Below are 16,921 nucleotides of genomic sequence, written 5' to 3' on the forward strand. Positions count from 1 at the left end.
AGGATTTGGGATGCTCTCCCATGGTGTTTATGGTTGTCTCCAACACATGATGGGTGGGATGGGGAGGCCACGTCCTTGGTAGCAGACCAGCAGCTGTGGAGCAAAAGAAAGAGGTGTGAAGGTGCAGGACGAGGCACGAGAGCCACCACGAGGGTATGGTGGCACAGGACCAAGACTGCCACGGTGACCCACTGCCTTGGTGAAGCCACCCTTTGCCATCTCAAAGCAAAGAGAGATGACGGCTCTTGAGAGAGTCTCTTCCCTGGTGCCCACACACCACGACACTGAAGGGAAAAGCTACTTTGGGGATGTGGGGGTGAAAGAGGTACGAAAATCAGAACTGAGGGGACAATCGGGCATACGTGAGGGAAAACTCTGACAGCAGTGAGGGAATGAGCGGAGGAAAGCCGCAGCCCAGGATAGGTTGGGATAGGTGGGTGGGTGAGGAAGCCCTTCTCCCGACGCCCGGGAGGGACAGGGCGGGCGGGCGGCGCCGAACGCGCTCCGCGCCTGGGAAGCGCCCGAGAACGTGTGGCCGGGGCAGAGCTGGGGGGCCGGGGGAAGGGGAGGGCGCTCCCCGGCTCCCTCCCACCCTCTCCGGATAAATGGGCCGCCGGGAGGCGGCGGGCGGGCGGTGCAGCGTGTGGAGGAGCGCGGCGCGTCCCCATCCCATCCCCGTCCGGTCCCCGTCCCGTCCCCGTCCCGTCCCCCGTCCCGCCCAGCGCTCCCTGCCGGCGGGGCCGCCCCGCGCACACGGCCGCGTCCCCGCGGGGCTGGGCGGGGGGATCGGGCTTCGGCTTCCCCTCCCCAGGAGCGCCTGACGGGCGGGCAGGGCCGGGGCCGGTGGAGGGGAGGCGGCCGGGGCACCCCGGTCCGGCCGATGCTGGCGCTGCCCCGCGCAGCACCGGGTCCCAGCGGGCTGGTGGCGGCGGTCGGGACTCAGGGGGGGCCCCCCGGCGTCCCTTCCCCTTCCCTCCCTCCGCGGCGGGCGGCCCTGGAGGATTTTCTCCCGCCGCGGCCCCCTCGCTGCCCCCCAGACATGGTAGGTCACCTCCAGCTGCAAGGGATGGACGAGAGCCTGAAGGAGAAGAGCCGGGAAGGCTTGTTGGACAGCCCGGACTCGGGGCTGCCCCCCAGCCCCAGCCCCCCCTTCTACTCGCTGTCGCCCGGTGAGGGCCGGGCAGGGGGCAGCGGCGGTGCGGACCCCCCGGCCCCGGGGCACCGGCGAGAGGCCAAGGACGGCAAAGTGGTAAGAGCCAGACCCGGGCGCCGGGCTCTGTCCTCTCCGGGCCCCGGGGGGGGGAAAGGCTGGCCGAGCCCCGGCGTGGGGGACAGGCAGGAGGGCGCCTGTGCCCGCTGCTGGGACACCCCTGGCCGTGTCCCCCCCGCTGGTGGCCGGGGGCTCTCGGGCTGCCCGTGGCAGCTGCAGTCCGGTGTTGGCACCGCCGCTGCTGTGCCAGGCAGGGCTTGGCCCAGTGCCAGGCGGGGTTTTCGGATACGCTCACAAGAGTGTTGGCAGTTTGGCTGGGTAAACTCGTAATAACGGTGTGGGAGCAAAACCCAGGTCTGAAACAGGCTCCCCTGCCTTACCTTCGGAACAGACAAGTGTAATTGCTCCTCAGTGACACTGCGCTGCCTGGTAGGTGCAGGTTGGAGCTGCATCCATCCGGACCGAGGCAGGGGCATCTGGCTCCCAGCCATCCTGGCATCCCACATCTGTTTTGTGAGGAGCACATAGCCACCTTTGCTGGAGCCCTGGCTGAAAGAAAGACAGAACTGCCTGTTAGCTGGGGCAGGGTACAGATGAGTGTCCGAGGAGTTGGGACAGGGGCTGGGGCAGGCCATGTCTGCCACCCTTTGCTGGAGCGGGGCTTTGTGGAGTGAAGGGTTCGTGTTCTGATGGCCCCTCAGCTGGCAGAGCACAGCAGATTTCGGTCAGCCTGCTGCAGTGCCAGCGAAGCGGTTCACTGTGGACTACTATTTGGGTAGATTTATTATGACTATTATTTTGTTTTATTTGTTTATTTCTATCCCTGGGCTATAAAAGCTGTTTTTAAAACACAAAGTTCAGAGTATAAGCAATGGTGGTGGAGGCTTTTAAAGGATGATGAAAGTTCTTCCCTAGGGCTCTTTAAAATTTTTTTAAACATATATAAAAGATGTTTGTAGGTGTATTCAACACAGTTAATTGGCTTCTATATGGAATAGAAACTGTGGCACAAATCTTTCTATGAGAAAAATTTACCTACCTATGGATCAGTGACAATTCAAAGACTTCTTCCCCACAGAAGCATTTTGCAATGACTTCTCATACCCTCGTGCACTTTCTAAAGTTCTAAGGCTATTTTAGCATATTATTAAAAACTGCCTTTTACTCCTGAACCTGCGAAAGCCTTCCCCATGAACAGTGACTCCTCCTCACCAGACTACAGTGGGGTTATTGCAAAAATCAAATCTCAAAACCTACTCGTGCCGCGGTTCCAAATATGGAGCCTTACCTGCAGATGCCTGGGGCGTGTGTGCCATCTTGATGGGACTGTTTATGTACAAAGAGTTACCCATACACCTCTGATTTGGCAGGATCAGGCTGTTGCTATGTGTCTGTAAAATAAAATGTGGGAGGAAGGTGAATGAAGGCTGCTGGACCAGAAAACAGCTGGGGTGGAGGTGTCTGCAGAGCTCTGTAATAGGGATATGACAGTTTCTGTTCCAGTAGTATGAGAGTTGGCCACCACTCCACCCAAGAAAGCCTTTAGATATCGAAGATGAAAGAACAGGAGAAAATTTATTTCAGCTCACGGGCTATTAGGACTGAGAGTTTTAGTGCTTGACTCCTACAGGAGGGAAAAAAAAGTTATTCCTGTGATATATGTAAGGCAAAAATAGGTTTTCCAGTTATTTTGATCATAAATCAACATTTTACAGATTTCAGAGAAACTCACACTGTAGATGCTTCCAAATTTTGTATCGCATTGCAAGGGTAGTCCTTGGCTCCTGCTCTTAGAGTATGGGTTCCATACATTGGGGGTATTTTCATGCTTTTATGAGGTACAGAAGGTTACAGGGATTCAAACACTGAAATCACTTGGACTGTATTGTTTGGAGTGGTGCTGGACTGTGCTCTTTAACTCTGTTTGGTGCACTGCAAAATAATGAAGTAAGTAGGAACTTTCACTCTATTTGATTGTACAGAGAGTTTCACTTCTTCTCAATTCCACCCTGCAAATACTGTGCTCGCAGCTGTTATTAAAGCAGGAAAAATACGAAGAGCGTTGCTTGCTTCATACTTCTAAATTGCAGTGTCTAATTAGCTTTAATCTTGCTGTTTAACAAGGACTTGCAGATCTATGAGCAGTTATGCAATCCATGAATGTGCTTCTGTTTAACTCTACTCCTCTGCAGTTCATCAGAGCATGCAAAATTGGCAAATCAATAATTGCAGCTATTTGCACACCAAGAAATGCCTTTTTAAATTGCCTGTTATATTAGTGTTTGTTTTGCTTACAAACATGACAGAGCCAAGAACGCAGCCTGCACTCTTTGTGTTAGAATACTATAAAACCTTATAGAAACTCAGTCAGTAACGGCCAAAGTTCCAGTATGTACAGTAACAATAAATTGCTGTCAGGTGAAGAAAACAACATTCCAGATCTGCAGGAAGTATTTCATACTATTCTTTGCTGCAGAACTATCAAACCACCAGTCTGAGCCCATTTGGTTCATTTTGCAGTCAGCTATTTTGCTCCAACTTCACAAATATGTTACAGAATTTTTCTGCTCATGCCAACTAAAAGGAGATTGCATGCCCTTATCGAGGACTTTCTTGTGTTTAAAATCTGTCTCTCTCTGCTCTGTGTTATTAACTGTGACTCTGAAAAAGTAAACTCTCTGCTCTTTAATAAGCACAACTTTGTTTCAAAGACAATGCACCATTTATTCACATTTAACCAGCCAATTTGGGAACAGCTTTGGGATCCAAGAAAATATGAAAGGCAATTTAGGGCCAGAGTCATAAATACCACAAGTTCAACACCATTTAGGGACTTTTTTTTTCATTTTACTTGCAGTGAAGGAGAAATTGGCTTTTATTTCTTCAATAAAGTCCATATAGGGAATTTGTCAAGTGTTTTGTGCTTAAGTGCAAATATCCTAAGGAAAATAGAAGGTGACTTTTACCTAGTTCTGCCTCTTAAATCTGAAACATGATTAAATTGATTCTTATGACTTGGGTTACTGAATTCTCTAGGCTGTGCCCATAAAGTTGGGCCAAAAGGAACATAAATACAATGAAATAAATCTCTAATAATATGCACAAAGAAGCAGTTGCTGAAAGGGTAGGGAATGAAATGACATCAAAGTAGCCAGATCTGCTTAGAGTTTTCCCTGTTGTTGTTGCCCTGGGATATAGTTTTAGGCTAAAAGAACTGTTTTTTAGGCTGTGTTGAAATAAATGCTTTGCATTCATCAGCACAACTCCTAATGGATATTGAGGGAGATCAGGATCACATTCATCTGCAGAACTATCAATTGTACCTTCTTGAAGCAGCAGACTGTTCCTTCCCAACAGTGAAGGCAACTATTGTCAGTGCAACAAGTTCCTTTTCTTTGAAAGACTTTTAAGTATTTGTGCATTCAACCTGCCTGACTGAGCACTGACTTCTGTGGGACTATATCCTAGTGAATGAGCTGCAGGGATATAGGGAATTGCTACTTACATTCAGGAGCTTGTTGGACAACAGTGTGGTGCCAGAATCAATCTCGTGGTGGGAGGAGTTTTCAGCTTCATCTCAAGCACAGAGGAGAGACCTTGCCCCTTGGCACAGCCTTCACAGGCGTGGTCCCAACAATGGGGTCTGTGTCAGCACGTGTGCCAACCCTGTTGGATTTAAGGCCGATATTAAAAAAAAACCAACGAACCCAGAACATCTCCTCCTAACATCCTAACTAACAGAGCCCTTGGGCCACAGAGGCAGCATCTTGCCCTACACTGGAAGTGCCCGAGGAAGAACAGGGGGCTGTCTTGTAGGGGCTGGGTGGTGAACATGGCCATTGAAGGATTTCCAGGCAATATGTAACTTCCAGACCTGCCAACACCTGCAGTGAAAGCACACGTGAGCACCCCAACCTGAGCCAGCTTGCAGCCTGCACGAGGCAGGTGATGTGATTCTCCAAGGCCACGTGGGTCCCAGCAGCTCTGGGGAAAGCCCCAGGCTTGTGTGGGAAGCAAGGCACCCATCTGGCACCACAGCAGGGCTTGCCTCAGGGGTTGGTGTTGGCAGCCTGGCATCCTGACCCACTTCTGAACCACTCCCACAGGGCCAGATCCTGCAGGAATTCCCCCAGCAGGGGTTGGTGGTGGTTTCAGTTCCGCACCTGTGGCCTCTGCCTGGCGAGGGCTAACCCTGCCTGCCTGTCCCTCAGCTCCATCAAGTTCTGGACATGCACCCGCTCCTCTTCCTCCTTGGTTCAGTGCCAGCCGTGAAGGAGAGGAATGGCTCTGGGCCTCACCTGATCTGCAGGCTGTGACAGATGTCCCTTCTGGGCAGATCAGGGAAACGGGCATCAGGATCTTATCATCTACTCTGAAAAACGTGGCTGTGATGGCAGACACCTAGGGTGATGTCTTCTAGCTGTTGAATTTCCATTGCGTCCCTGCATAACCCTGTGGACAGTAAGCAAAGCAGCACGCGTTTCCCACTTGAAATGAAAGAGGGAGATAAGCAGGAAAGATGTAATTCTTTGAAATAATAAAGCCCTGCCTTCTACCTGAGGTTTGCATTTACTGTTATCACCTCCCAATATAATCTCATCCGGCTCTAGTATAAATTACTCGTAATGTGCAATACGTGTAGATACAGGGAAAATAAATGGTCTGTTAAACAAATATTGCTTATCTTCCAGAGCGGAGAATGTAGATGTGTGTCAAATAACTCAGCCAGATCTTTCATTATAGCTGTAAATAACAGCTGAGTAAAGTGACATTTTCATGGACCTGACATGTTACCATAGTGGGAAAATGTGGTGAGAGATTTGCTTATGCCCTGGCTAACTTAGGAGCTGGGAATTTGGGAAGCCATATCCTGTTTGTAGCCCTGACACTTGGAAAACCGTTTCCCCTTACAGTCCCTAGAGATCTAATGCCACATCTTAGTGCCTTCCCCATAATGACCGTAGCGAAAGGAGTCGGTCAGTTCTGGTTCTTCGTGCTCTCTGGGGAAGCGCTTTGGAGGTTTATGTATTTCAAATCACATTAATTTCCTTTCCTTTTTGTTGCTTTGCTGCCTGGAATTTGAAAGCTAAAGAGCAGTCAGTGCTGTCGTTTAGCTGTAGGTTGAATTCCGTTCAGCAACCAATTTTATCTGTGTTTATCTATCTGCTACTTGCAGAAAGCAGAGTTTAGCTGCCCAGGCCGTTACATGCCTGAAAGGCATCAGAGGGAAGAGGCAGAGGGAAAAATGCAGCCGAACAAGAAAGCAATTCATCTTTTTAATAATATTGTAACTCTTTGCTGGTTAAAACAAATTATATGCTGGAAAGGAAATAAAAATAATAACACCTTTACTGCTTACTAGTCACCTCGGATCTGTTTTGAGGGCATAATGTCTACACATAGGGGTCACTATTTGATCTCTCCAGTGTCCTTCCTTTCCTCTCCTCAACCTTCCTGGACTACCAGACTACCTCCTGTCCCAGCATGTCCCTGCACAACCTGAGAGGGTTGTGGTGGCTTTTGCAGAGCTGTGTCTGGTAAATACCAGCACAGCTCCAATTACCGAGGACAGATGAATCAGGTCTCCTACTGCAGTGTTCCAGGAGAGGAACTCTTGGATAGACAGACCTCAGCTGTGCATCCCTTGTAGACAGCCTGGTCTAAAGTGATGTGGGCTTCTCCTCTTCACCATCAATAACCCCCAGTAGTGGCAGCAAGCTCTGCTCCCTACCATCCCATCTGTGGTGCTGGACAATACAGAAACCCACCTTATCTGTGAGGTGTCGGGAGATCACTGAGTGATTGCTAGAAATTAGCCAGAGATTGTTTTTTCAAGGCAGTGCAGCAGTCCAGTGCTCCTCTTCTTTCAACCATTCCTGTGCAGAAGAAGAAAGGATTGAATCAGTATTTTTTGACAGGCAGAACATTTTTGTTTTGTTTTTACCTTAAAGCAGTTTGGAAGGAACTGGTATCAAACATTTGGCAAAAAGCCAGCTTTGGACACGTGCAAAGCATATAACATTTCAGCCCCAAAGACAAATCTTTTGGAAAGCTCACGTCCCCTGCTCCTTGCTTCCCAACCCCAGGTGAGGTGCAGGAGCTGACATTTCAGAACATCACTGGAGGGGAAACGAAATGTCACCTGAAGTGCCTTTCAGTCCCTGCTGTGTAAAACCTGTGCTTACTGTTTAGTGACCCCTTCATGCCGTGCAAGCAAATCAGTTGCTGTTTGTTGAGCACCCTGCAGCGTCCTACAGATGATGTCTATTTTTAGGCCATGCCTTGTAAGTTATTTACATCTTCCATGTGCAGACTTCCAGGTCACTTCAGGGTTTCTGACCTGCAGCAACTCTTGGTACTACTTGTGAGTCTGTAATGGTATTGACGGGCAGTCCTGGCTTTGGCTTGCCAATGTCCACAGTTGTTCCAGCTTTCTAAATTAGGCCAAGCCTGCAGTTCTGAGGTTGGTGCTCGTTTATAGCATATGAAATGCATTATGAAGTGCTTGTTGTCACCCTTCTCTACCCAGAGCAAGGTAAACTATAACCCACAATGGAAATACTCCCATCACCACTCCATCCAGAACTAACCTGGAGACGATTTAATCCCGCTCTCACCAAGTTCAGTGGCAGGTTTTTGACTCTGATTGCTTTCAGTCAAGCATGCCAGTGCCTCCATTCCTCCGTGCACGCTGGTATTGTTTCTGCAGCATGTTCTTGTTTCCTGCTCCCTGCTGTGGGACTTGTGCTTTCCACAGACGTGTTGGCCGCGGTGCCCACGCTCCGACCAAGTGGCACCCCCGGCACGGCGGGCTGGGGAGTCTGTGCTGTACAAACACTGGGGCCAGCTGCTCCAGCAATGTGCCAGCTAAGACACAGAAAGGACCTCGCCTCCCACATCCTGGGGATGTTTAGAGCACACTTACTGTCAGCATTTGTTAGCAAGAAGTGTGAAGACTTGTTTACCTGGAAGTACTGAAATGGCTTCTTTGAAAATGCTTCTTTAAAGGAGGGACACGTATCCCCAGCCTGGCTTCCTTTGCCAGTTCAAGCACTCTGCAGATCTCTGCAGGTGAACCCCCAGAAGGGCAGCCTGCCTGCTGTTCACGAAGCCCATGAGTACCTGTCCACATGGTGCTTGACTCCTCACCCAAATGAACCTCTTCTCGTGTACAAGATGTCTTTAGAAAGAGCTCTGGCCATGTGCAGACTATTAAAAGCTGGATATCTGCACCCTTGTGAATTGAGGCTTGTCTGATGTAAACAATTCACATTTCAGAAGCAAAGAGCTTTATTTACGACCAGAAAGGCTCCCCTTGCCCTCCCCTGTCAAGAGTGTTGAAAGCAATCCAGAAGTGAACTTTGCCTTTTGGCCAGTGTTTGGTAGGAAGGGTAAACATATACATATATATATATATATATATATATATATATATATATATATACACACACATATGCACATATATTTTTTCTCCCCCCCCCCATGCAAATACTATCCTCCTTTGACAATGGAACAGAAATACTCAATGAAAAAGAGAGGTTGGCCATTTTACTTTATAGCACTACTTTACACAGTAGTAAAGTGCAGGGATATTTCAGTATGGAAAGAATAAACAGCTTTGTGGCTTTGGGACACAGAATTGAAGGGCTTGGTGAATTGAGACGGAGCAGTGACATTTTTTTGACTTAGCCTGAGGCAGAAAGTCCAAGCCACAAGAGAAAACCAGACCTCAGCTAGTGGGAGCTGATGTTGTTGAGTGGACTCAGTTAACACCAGCTTGGGGGACACTCTACTGAGCATTTGGGGACCTCCACAGTGTACAGGGCAGGGCACAGGCTGCAGAACCTCTCCCAGTGCTGCCAGTAGAACTAGGTCACAGCTCCAGTGTTGTCTCTTAGGCCACCCAACCAGAAAATGCTGGGGCAGGTGGAAGGGAGAGGCCTGGGATGAGCAAGCCAATACAAGAGCTTTGTCCTCAGCTACTGTCAGTGGATTCTGTGAGTCCTGAGATGCTCTTGCAGACTTACATGGGTGAAATGTGGCTGTGATTGTAGCACATATGGCCTCTGCATGGTAGAAAGTAGAAAACTCCATGAGCTTTTCAGCCATCTAGAGACCCTGCACAGAGGCTGCCGGGCCATCTCCTTTAAAGAAAGCCCGTGTCCCTGTGGGTCATAAATATCTGCTGACAGAGAAGTAGTGGCAGGGACTGAAACATGCAATGACATTTTTCCCGGAGGGCAGGATTAGGCTTAATTAGCTGCTGGGTTTAGTCCAGGCACCGGACACAGGATCTCTGTATGTGGGAACTGATGTTTAGGAGCACCTCAGTATAGAGAACTGGGATTACTCATTTCTGTGGTGGGCAGAGAAGCTTAGGCTGGACTGTGACAATTTGTCAGAGTAGTAACTTCAGGGTGCAGTTAGTCTTAAAAATCCAGTTTTTGGTGTCATGAATTGGAGCAGCTCCATTCATTATAAACTCCTGGCTTGAAACTGGTTTCCTGCATTGCAGAGGCCACAAGGTGCCCCAGTGTCTCACCCCACCCTCAGCTGTGCATGGTTAACTAGAATATCCCTTGGAGCATGAGAGCCATTTTTGGCACAGAGACTTCAGCAACAGCAAGTCTCCCACTTCCTCTGCTGGATCAGTGTAAGAGATATATATGTATACACACACATATATATATACATATGTATATATACATATACACACACACATATATATACATATAAATATAAATACAGATCTCACTTAAGTAGACCTATATCCTTTAAATCAGCAGACTTAAGCCCTGTATCTATGTTAGGTCAGATGTGGAGCACTTTTCCACATCTGGTGCACTTCGAGTGTTTGTAAGACTTGTTAATTCATAATAGTAAAGGTAATATCAGGGCTAAAGAAAATCCCCAAACAATTGCAATTCCTATAAGGAACAGGAAAAGAAGAAGGAAAAGAAGGGCTAAATTTCAACAAGCAGATACCGCAGCATGGAGTGCCAGAGATCTGGGCAGAGTCACATACCTGGGAGGTGTTGATAGGTGAGGGCAGTCCACAGTGTCGCATCAGGCTGCTCAGCTGCCAGTCACAGCACATTAGGAACCTCATCTGGTGTGTCCCACTTGCTGTGCTCTCCTTTCCTGCAGATGCCTTACCTGCTCCTGAACCCGTCCATGCCAGAGATAAGGCCTCGAATGCACCCTGTGTTTTTTGGAGAAAGCATTGAGGTCAGCCCCGAGCCCGTGCAGGAAATAAGGTACAGATGGGATTGGGTGGGTAGGTGGGGATTTCTGTGTTTTTCCTGGTGCTTTTCCTTCTGCCAAAAATTAAAATGTGTTTATAAATGGGAGTCATGGTTATTTTGATGGGAAGGGAGGGACAGGTGGGAGAGTAAAGCCTGAATTAAAGACACTGACAGCAGCAGAGGTGGAGGGGAGGAGGCAAGAACTGGAGGGAGGTTTTTTAACAGAAGGCAGCTTTCCTTCCAAGGCCAGCTCAAATCCAAGGCTATGAGACAAAACCATTACCATCTGTGGGCTTGATAGCTCCACTAACTAATCTGATAGTCTTCATACTGTTCCCAGATGACTTGTATCTTGAGAAGAAGCAACACCCTTATAATTGGCACCTGTTTTTGTTAGCCCTTGCAGCAGAGAAAGCAACATTAGATCAGTCCATAGAGACTGAATGAGCTCTTCCTAGTGAGGAGATGGTCCCTTAAGGTAGTGATGGAGATGTTTTGCCCTCCTGTGGGGCTGGTGGATAAACATTGGTCTCTGCTCTTCTTTTCCTCTTTTGCTGGTGTGGAATGTACTCCAAAAACAGCCTGGAGCAGTTACACACAGCTTGGGGTAGGGACAGTGGGAGGACTGTAAAGCAAATTCCCACCTCCCTCAACCTATGCAACGTCTCTCTGGAAATGTACCCCAGTAAATCTCTGCTGGCTGAGGAACTGCCAGCGGGCATGTTTTTATGGTGATTACATCTGAGTCGTGTTTTATGTGTGCTGAATGACTTGCTTACACCCTGGCTGTGCAAAATACATTACAGCAGCTCAGATTACACTCGATGCACAATCAGTCAGCCCCCCTCTGGGTGGAGGTAATGACGAGCACACACCCAGCTTTTAATCTTTTTTACGTGGAGCTGCACATTCCTTGGCTGCTGATTGCTAGAGGAGCGTTTGGGGAGCAGGGAAAAACCAGTGAAAGTCCTGCTGTTCCTCGTGGCTAGGAATTCTAGGGAAAGCCCTTCACATGGCCTGCTGTCTGTGGCCTGCTGTCCCTACATCCCTTGTGGATGCCTGCAGAAAACAGGCAGGGTAGTGATATTCCAAGTTTTGTGGGTTCTTCATATGGCTGTTCAGGTGGTTACTTTCTTTGGGACCAGTGATGTGGGTACTGAGCAGCCATAGCCTGCAGTAGGCCATTGCTTTACCTTCTCTGTCACCATTGCTTGGATTTTCTGTAGGCTCCAACAAGCAACTTCACCCCTCATCTCCCAGCACTCTGATTTTAGCTAGCTTGGGCATCTTCGTGCTCTGATGGCAAGGCACTACAAAGAAAAAAGACAAACACACAGCCTTGACAGCTCAACAAGTCCATTACAGGGTGTTTGCCTCCAGTGTTGCTCTCAGGGCTGAGCTGAGGTTGCAGTGGGGCCTGTGGAGGAAACCAGAGGAAGAAGTGGGTGGCTTGGAGCCTGTGCACCAAGGTGTTTTCTGCCCTGGCAGGACCATGGTCCCCTGTGCACATGCACTGCAGAAATGCTGAGATGGATTCACAGCAAGGGGTGGTTCCACCAAGATTCACCAGAAGGATGGAGTCCTCTTTTGGCCCTTGCTCTCTGTTGTAGAGTTGGCATCAGCCCCAGTATCTGTGCAGTAAGAGATCATAAATATTGCCAGCTTCAAAGGGTTAGAGCAGAGCCCTGCCTGTCTTATCTCCTTTACTGCCTGGGCTGTGTTCGTGATACCTTGCTGTCCTCTGTAGGTGCAATTCCGAGGTGAAGTACGACTCCGAGAAGCATTACCGGGACGACATTTTCTACGGCCCCATCCCCACCGTCACCACCTACAGCGAGACAATCATCGCTGCTCCCAACTGCACCTGGCGGAACTACAAGTCCCAGCTGATCTTCGAGCCCCGCCAGAAGCCACTGAGGTTTCAGAGCACAACCATCATTTTTCCCAAGCGCGCCAAGAACATTTACCGGACCACCCTCAGCTACAGCTTGGGTTGTGCCAAGCGTTGGTTCGCTTCCAGCGTGCAGCTGGAACTCTGTGAGGAAACCAGCCCGTGCGTCATCTACAGTGAGACCCTCTGATCCGCCCCGGCAACCGCGCGACCTCCGGGAAGGCCGCGGCCTTCGCCGGGCCTCTGGCTGGGCCTTCATGGATGGCGACTGAACATCAATGGCTGGAGAACACCTCGTTGTGGGTGAGGCTGAACTGGCTGGGAGGAGGCTTGCAGGGCACGGGATGGTTTTGATCGGTGAGAGAGGCTGGCTTGTATTTTGCGACATTCCTGACGTTCACGATCTCGATTCTGTTTTTTGTTTTTGTTTTTGTTTTTTTTTTTCCTTGAGCATATCTATTTTTGAGTTGTGTTTAGATGAAATCAAGATGACCAAGGACCCTGTTACCTGTAGCAGAGCCTAGTGAGCTCTGTAGGTCTCGTCTAGCACATAGGTGAGAGTCACTGTAACACTCAGAGCTATTTTGATCTCTGCAAAGGGAAGACCAACTGCAGAGTCAGCGTCTGGTCAGCCCGGCTTAGACCAGGCCAGGTCTCAGAACTGAACTGCAGAGGAGTTGGTTTGCTTTACCACAGCTTGCTCCAACAGCTCATCTGAGAGGGAGCTGCAGTATTGCACCACTGCAGTCACCTCAGCCTAACTTCCTGGGAGCAGTGGGGACTGTCACCCCAAGAAAAGGGAGAAAAACAGGCTCCTGGTGCTCTTGCAAGCCACTGGAGGTTTGTATACCATGGCAAGGCACAGCACAGCCAGGAGATGGGAGAAGGGCCTACCCTGACCCAGCCACGTCTTCTGTGAGCCCAGCTGAGAGTAAGCACTGGAGACTGAGGACACTGAATAGGTGGGGGGCTAGTTTCTAAAACTGAGCAAATGATTTAGGAGCCCATTGCCCTTTTTCAAAAGTTTTGTCAGTCCAAGTGTGCTGTGCTGTTCACTGCCTTGAACACTCAGTTTACAGGGATCTTTAAGCACTTGCAACCCTTCTGAGTTTCAGGGAATGGCACTATTTCAGGGAAGAGCATAGGGCAGGAAGATGATCTCTGGCTTCAAAGAAGCCCAGGGCAGGGTTAACTCACCCTCTCAATGGTTTCCATACTTGTCGCATGGACAGCTTTTCTGACTGTGGAGGAGCAGCCAAACTTTCTGTGTAGAGCTTGAAGAGCCCAAATCAGTCCAGGTCTTTCTAAATCATCCAGGCTGTAGCAATTCAACAGGTACTTCACAAACAGCTGAGCTGTCTCTGCAAAAGGACCAAGAAACACTGAGTGAGCAGGAGTCAGTACAGCCATCCTGTGGTAAACCATTCCCCACTCATGAATCCCATTTCCTGGTATCCCTTCACTTTGTTAGCTTGCTGAAAAATCTGCAAGAGCCTGGATTCCCACAAACATATAACTTTTGAAAATAGCACAGAATTGTCTCCAGAAATCTTACCAAGAATTCTTGCATGCTGCTCAGACTTCGAAAATAACCACACAGCTCCGGAAATTAATTTCCAGCTTTCCCTCTTCTAAACTTTCCACTTTGTTCCTGACTTGCTGTGAGTCTGATGGAGTTACTTCAGAACACAGCTGAGCAGCCAAGTCAGAAAGCCTATTAACGATGTCAACAAGACGTAGCTGATTGCCCAGAACAGTTGACGCACAAACCCACAGAGATTAAAAAAAAATAAAAATCTGAAAAACTTGAAAAAATAGTAAAATTAAATAGTGACTTATAAAGATACTCTTTCCATAAGTTTCAAAAAGCAATTGGTAAATGTGACCAGAACCATGACCTTTATGAAACAGAGTTCTCTTGTTTAAAATGAAGCACAGTTTTTCCAGCAGAGGTAAATATAAAGTCTTTATATATAAACTTAAATCCTGACAGCTGAAGCATCATTAGCACTGAAAGATGTGTGTTATGGCAGTGATGAACTCTCCTTCTCTGGGAGTTAGCACTTGGTGGGGAGAAACCTCTCAAAGGATTTCCAAGGCTTCCACCTACTGTTGAATTCTTTACAGCAACACAAACAAGGATTATATTTGTTATTGGTCAGGTTTTGCTGTCACTGACTGTCAGCATCAAAGCCTGGAAAAGCACTGTCTGCCTCTGAAGGGATTATTATGCCTGAAGCAACCCTTCTCCCCAGGGCACCAGCAAACATGGAGTTGGCTTAGGCAGTAGGGAGGAGATGTGAGGATGAACATGGTCCCGGTCCCAGTGCAGTTAAGTTGGTGATGCACTTACTTGGTAGTTCATCATGAGGTCTGTCCTGTTCTCCAAGTGTTGCTGAGTGAGCCTTGGGACTGGGGGAAATACCCACCTGCCTTCCTGGGTACACATGAAGGCTCTGGAGGGCTCATTGCACATATCCATGAGAGTCTGTACAAAGGGGGGCAGGTTTCCAAGCTGAGCAACACTGTTATCCAGGTTCAAAAGCAGGGCCAGCACTCACACCCAGGAGATCCCTGCATGATGACAGATTAGATTGCAGGCACCTCCACTGAGCAAGCATGGAGACAGGCTGGCCTCAGAGCCAAAGGGATGCCAGAGACTCCCTGTTCTGACCACACATCAGGCTTTGCTCCTGTTAACAGCTGGATTATTCCCTTGCTTCAAGCACAAAGCTGCAATTTTTGATCACATTGGTCTTTGAGCAGGACAGGTTTTCCCCAGAAAAAAATCTCTTTTATCATGACTGGCTGCAGGCTTCTGCCAGCCTTCTCCACTGTTAGTTCTGCTTCCTAAATATTGACCACAACAGTAAAAAAAAGAATTCAAGGAAAGCCAAAAAACTAGTGAGCAAATACAGATCCAGCAGAGAGACCTGAACCTCAGCCTGGACTTTCACCACACAGGGACAGGGGCTGCAGAGGCAAAATCTCACAGGTGGATGTGACCCCCAGGAGGGTGCAGTGGAAAGCTGCATCCTTGGCACTGGAGGGTCCCACACACTCGGGCCAGGCCTCTTTGAAGCTTCATGCTTTGTTTTCTCTGCAAATAGACTAGAAATGACCTAACATGCTCCTGCTCCTTTGAGTTTAAGCAGCTTTTGTGGTCTTGCCATGTTAGGGGGAAAAAAAAAAGACAGAGAGCAGTGTGGGTTTCTAGGCTGCTGAACACATTCTGAGTTGTGTGGCCACAGTGGCTATGGTGGGACTACAACCCTGGACCACATCCCAACTGGGACATTGCCTGAGATCTGTAGAAATTTTTTAAAAATACCTTCTTACGAGGTGTCTCCCATGGGCCCAATCACAAGCTGCTTTTCTTCTCAGCAAAAGCTGGCGCTGGAAAGGGACTTTGTTTTTCCTGAGGACAAGGAAACCATAGAGGGTCAAGTCTTCACCCTTGCCTGGGCACAGATCCCACTCTGCCTGTCCACCCTGTCCCTGCTGCTCCCATCCCTGTGGCTGGGTTAGGCAGTGGTGGAAGAGCCAAAGTTTGCCTTACCATGACTGGGAAAAGTGATGACTTTTTTGTTTTGCTTAAACACCAGAAACTGTATTTTGTGTGTGTGTTGCCAATGAAGAATTGCTGCAAGCAGCCAAGAAGTGCCTCGTGCCATAGCTGTAGTATGTTTGTACATCTAAAAGGAATGATTAGTCCCACTAGGGAGGTGCTTTTCTTTTAAATGGAGCATTATTAATCTCAACCAACAGATCTTTATTCCTGTATATTTTCTCAAAGATATAAGTGATTAATTTAGACCATGGAAAGGTGAGTTTCCTTGAGCAGCTCGGACTGTGGCTGCACAATTTCTCCCTGGGATCCTGATGTACATGTTGCCCACAGTCCTGTAAGCCTGATGGGTAAAGTTAGACTCTGCCTTTTGGAATTATTGTCCATCAAGAGTTATTTTTGAGATCAAAAACTTTCACAGAAGGCATCTTTCTTTTTTGGGGGGGATTTGGGGGTAAGATTGATTTTTTTCAATATGGAAACTCACTATCCCAAAGGTGTGGGGTTCCCCTTCACCCCCTTCATTCCTGTGATTCTTTTGCCCCTGAATGCAACAGAGTGTGCTGGTGTCTGATCTGCCTGCATTGCTATCATTACATTTGGGGCCAAAAAGAGGAAACCCTAACGAAATACTGGACTTTCAAAATCTGTGGAATACTTTGCACAAACCACAGAGAACAACTTTGACCAAACCAGTTTACTGCTTATCTTTATTTTTTGCCTTTTCCTTTTTTTTTTTTTTTCTTCCTAAGCCCACTCTACTTTTCTCAATGTGAAATACAGACAGATTTGCACCCTTGGTGCAACATTTCTGGGAATGATGAAATGGGGTTTGGGTGTTGATAGCAGTGTTTGAGTGAGCTGCTGGTCAGAGAAGTGAATGCTATTTACTATTTATGTTGAGTGTGTCTTAAAAAATAGGAAAGGTCACAGAAGGCAAAAGACTTTGTAGAACAAACTGAAGACTAAAGACTGTGTGAGTCTGGTCTAGAGGCAAATGATTCTAT

General features: G+C 48.3%; 1 protein-coding gene across 2 annotated transcripts; it reads left to right on the top strand.

Annotated features, from left to right (window-relative positions):
- Positions 1–441: 441 nt before the first annotated feature.
- RFLNA (refilin A) lies at positions 442–16,187 on the top strand. Of its 2 annotated transcripts, XR_007904239.1 has the most exons (4): positions 442–1,249; positions 10,358–10,467; positions 12,203–12,778; positions 16,178–16,187. XR_007904239.1 is itself a non-coding variant. In XM_051785460.1 (3 exons), exons 1-3 carry the CDS (start codon positions 881–883, stop codon positions 12,534–12,536), a joined length of 813 nt encoding a protein of 270 aa, XP_051641420.1. In that variant the 5' UTR covers positions 442–880; the 3' UTR covers positions 12,537–14,327. The 2 variants fall into 2 exon arrangements, 1 of the variants encoding a protein (XP_051641420.1); XM_051785460.1 differs by lacking the exon at positions 16,178–16,187 and having other exon boundaries at positions 12,203–14,327.
- Positions 16,188–16,921: the final 734 nt, after the last annotated feature.

Source organism: Manacus candei, unplaced genomic scaffold (assembly GCF_025592945.1).
Source record: "Manacus candei isolate 608988 ecotype Guabito, Panama unplaced genomic scaffold, ASM2559294v1 h1tg000020l, whole genome shotgun sequence".
NCBI classification, from domain to species: domain Eukaryota; kingdom Metazoa; phylum Chordata; class Aves; order Passeriformes; family Pipridae; genus Manacus; species Manacus candei.